The 3,701-nt window shown below is 51.5% G+C and overlaps 1 protein-coding gene across 1 annotated transcript; it reads right to left on the bottom strand.

Annotated features, from left to right (window-relative positions):
* Positions 1-1,788: 1,788 nt before the first annotated feature.
* Positions 1,789-2,469, bottom strand: VOLCADRAFT_101114 (uncharacterized protein; the record flags this gene model as incomplete). Its single annotated transcript, XM_002959569.1, has 1 exon — positions 1,789-2,469. One exon carries the CDS (start codon positions 2,467-2,469, stop codon positions 1,789-1,791), a length of 681 nt encoding a protein of 226 aa, XP_002959615.1.
* Positions 2,470-3,701: the final 1,232 nt, after the last annotated feature.

Here is a 3,701-nt window from a genome sequence, read left to right as displayed (position 1 = left end):
GAATTCAAGGGCGGAAATCAGCTCTTAAATACATAAAATATAGTTTCAGCCACATGAAGACACGTTTCAGTAGCGACCACCCAAACACTGTATTGGCCCGGCCGGTTGGTTATTAGGTCGTTGCCACTGGTACTGAACTGTATGATCGGTCCAGAATTTGCTAGGACGTTTCCAAAGTGCGGAAATGGTGAGTGACCATGAGCCTAAGGGTTCCCGGTGGAGGGAGACTGACTGGAAGCTGCAGCTTGAAAAGCCCCGAAACTTTGGAAGGGGTCCCGAAATTTGTATCATGCCCACAAAATCTGGTCCGGCCTTCCCCGAAATTCAAAGAGCACGTACAAATTTCAGAAAGTTTTTTGACCCCTCCCCGAACAAAGCGATCACGAACTATAAGTAGTACTACGGTAACTTTACTGTCCCGTAGCTGCTGAACCTTGGCGCTACACGTTTCCTGACTGCCAAATGGCCATAGGTAGAGAGTAGGTCGTCAGGACAAACAGTGCCTCCCTGTGCTCATATTGGCTGCCATACATTTTAACTTACATCATAACTTTTGACACACTCTGCGGGCATATCTGTGCCTAAATATCATACTTTCAAGGTTGCACATTTACCAAGCTTCTGGCGAGTAACTTGTCCAGACAACTGCCCCCTAGCTACTGAGCCTGACGAGTTACACGTCTCCAGACTGTCATAGGGCACCCTCACAGCCTAGCTCGACACACTAGGAGATTCCTACTAAGGAATACCGATCCATACAAAGATGAGATAGAAAAGCATACTCAACTCTTGCCTTGTGTTCGTCCACCGTCCCTGGACCCGAGGAAACGTCCGAGAGACGCAGCCGAGTATCAGGCCGAGGCAAGGTCGAGGCACGGTCAAGGTGGGGATAGGACCACCCTTCAACACGCACGGCGCCATCCTGACGATGCCCAAACGTCCAGCATTAACCCCCAGATATGCATCAAGTTGCGGGGTAAGATTCCCACTTGTCTCACATAGACCTGGGGTCAAATCCCCTGTCTGACAATACTCAAGTTGGAGAAAGTACCAAACCTCTCAGTACCAGATACCTGTCAATAAAGACTACAGTATACTACCAATAACATGTTCAGCCAGGCGAAATATCATGTCTTATCCGTTACACACACCACACACAGCCACAAGGCTACATGGACAATCCTACAGGGTGTGGCTCCTGTGGGTGCTTCATACTGGGGCCCTGCCCAACAGGACTTCAATGTCAATAAATGTCAACCACATATCTGAATTGCTTTGCAACGTCTCAATGTGTTTTCCCACCTGAGCCATCCACATGCATATCAAAAGCTCTCCTCTCCAACCCACACCTTAGGTCACAGTTTGAATCATTGGCATTTTGTGTGGTCCTGTGATCCATCATGGTCCCCTTTTTGACACCCCTCAACCCCCTTGGCACCCTATGATCCCCTTGGCACCCCACAACCGCCTTCAGCACCCCCACAACCGCCTTTGGCACCTATGATCCTCTTCAGTCTGCATCATGACTCATTGCACCTATCCAACTGTCCAACCCACATATGTCTGACATGCTCTGTCCCCATGAACTGCACCTTCAGCTAACACACAAGTATGCTTGGCATAACAGGAGGACTGCACAGTACCAGTGCAGCATGATATCCTGACCAAGCAATTGTACACTAGTGACCATGACCCATTCAGCAATGGAAAGCACCCCACGACCCCCTGCAAGCCTGTCATATGCTGGTTGCGAGTTCAGCATCCCAGCTGACCATAGGTTAGCACAGGTTATCTGTTGGCCAGGCCAGGCTGCCCCCACTGCAACAAAACAGTATGCAGGTCCACAGCTGGGGTAATGCCAACCTGGATGATTGTGGTACCGATGGACCCCTTAATAAGGCCCACCAGTTGTCCACGGCAGTCCAGGACAGGGCCTCCTGAGTAGCCGTTGTCTGCATGAGCGGTGATGGCCACCTGGCCCACTCTTGTGGATGACACCATGCCCTTGCTAAAGCTAGGGCTAGGAAAGAAAGTCGAAAAGCCGAAGGCGTAAACAATATCACCAGTGCTGCACAGATCACCGAGCAGCGAGTGAGGTGCACGCCGGGAGCCACGCAGTATCGCAATGTCCGGGACATTGTTGGGCACATGGTTCACTAGCATCACATCCTCCTCAAAGCCGTCCTCGTAGCGCGCCCTGAACTTCTCTGCAGGTGGCCCCCTTCCCTGGGGCCCCACTCCACTGAAGCCGACGATGTGGCCGGCAGTAACAATGATCTCGGCAGCTTGACTATACAAAAAACCTGAGAATTCACCGGCTGGCGTGCCATCATTGCTTGCACCATAAATCTTGACAAGTAGCGGGCGGTACTTGATGAATATCTGTTTGTCGTGGTGCTGAATGGCAAGGTTAACATCTGCCGGGTTCACGTCCACCCCGATCTGCATTCTAGCCATATCAGAACTCATTATGGTAGATCTAATGTTAAGTTCAAACACGCACGGTGAGGTAATGCACAGTCTTGTACAGTAGAGAGCGGGCAGCTTAATCAGACGTCAAGATAATGTAACCTAAGATTTCAAGGCAAACATGTTGGAAGCTCCTGAAGCCATTAACACATTATAATATTCCTGAAAATGAAGTACGGCATTTTTGCAGTTCTCGAGGTTTTCGAGGTTCCTAGGTTCTCAAGGTTCTCGAGGTTTCCGAGGTTCCCGAGGTCCGCGAGGGTTCCGAGGTTTTCGAGGTCCGCGAGGTTCCCGAGGTTTTCGAGGTTCCCGAGGTTTTCGAGGTTCCCGAGGTTTTCGAGTTTTTCGAGGTTCCCGAGGTCCGCGAGGTTCCCGGCAACTTTGGAATGTGTAAAATATAACGGGCTGGGACACATGGAGGATTTTGTGCTCCTGCTAGACCCTGAAGAACCAGTTAACCGTGCTTAATCGTGTCAAAGTGAAGGGACCTTGATGTCGAAATCCACATCGTATATAGGGTATTCGAAACCCTGTGTAGACCGTATTGCCGAACGCCTAACCAAGGCCGATCTCACCTGCCGAACGCCTAACCAAGGCCGATCTCACCTGCCGAACGCCTAACCAAGGCCGATCTCACCTGCTTTGAGCTCAGTTTGGCGTCACACTCAGGAAAACGGATAACCAAAAAGATATAAATTGGAAACATCCCTGTCCTTCACCCCCTGCTCATTCCCCCCAGCCTCCCGCGCTAATGACACTCCGCACACACCATAACACACGACAATGTCGTTCCTTATCCCTGATGCCGGACGCTCAAAACCACCCTCGCCACCTGCTCTGCCTTCTAACGCTCTTCTCTCTTCCCAACAGACCTCACCAGCTCAGGCAGCTCACACGTCTGGACCAATGTTCGATTCGCCGGCTTTCTTCACACACCTGTGGCAGCCCTCATGCACCTCCAAATTCTTACTGATTGCAGGAGCCACGCTGCAGCGCCTCGCTCGCGCCGTATCCACCATCCTTCACCTGAACACTTTTACCACGAACTACCAATGCCCCTCCCCTCCTTTCCCTAGTCTCGTCTTGTCTGAGCCGGCCATAACCTTCTTCTCCCCCCAGACCCCCCCCACCTCCCTTCCCCTTGAAAACCCTTCCTCTTCTTAACCTTAACCACCCTTCCTTCTTCCCTCTGCACCTCCCCCCCCTGCACGCGTTCAGGACCCCAAGACCCC

The sequence above is a fragment of the Volvox carteri genome, assembly GCF_000143455.1.
Source record: "Volvox carteri f. nagariensis unplaced genomic scaffold VOLCAscaffold_376, whole genome shotgun sequence".
NCBI lineage: Eukaryota > Viridiplantae > Chlorophyta > Chlorophyceae > Chlamydomonadales > Volvocaceae > Volvox > Volvox carteri.
Note: the sequence above shows the minus strand (reverse complement) of the source record. Positions and strands in the feature narration are given on the sequence as shown.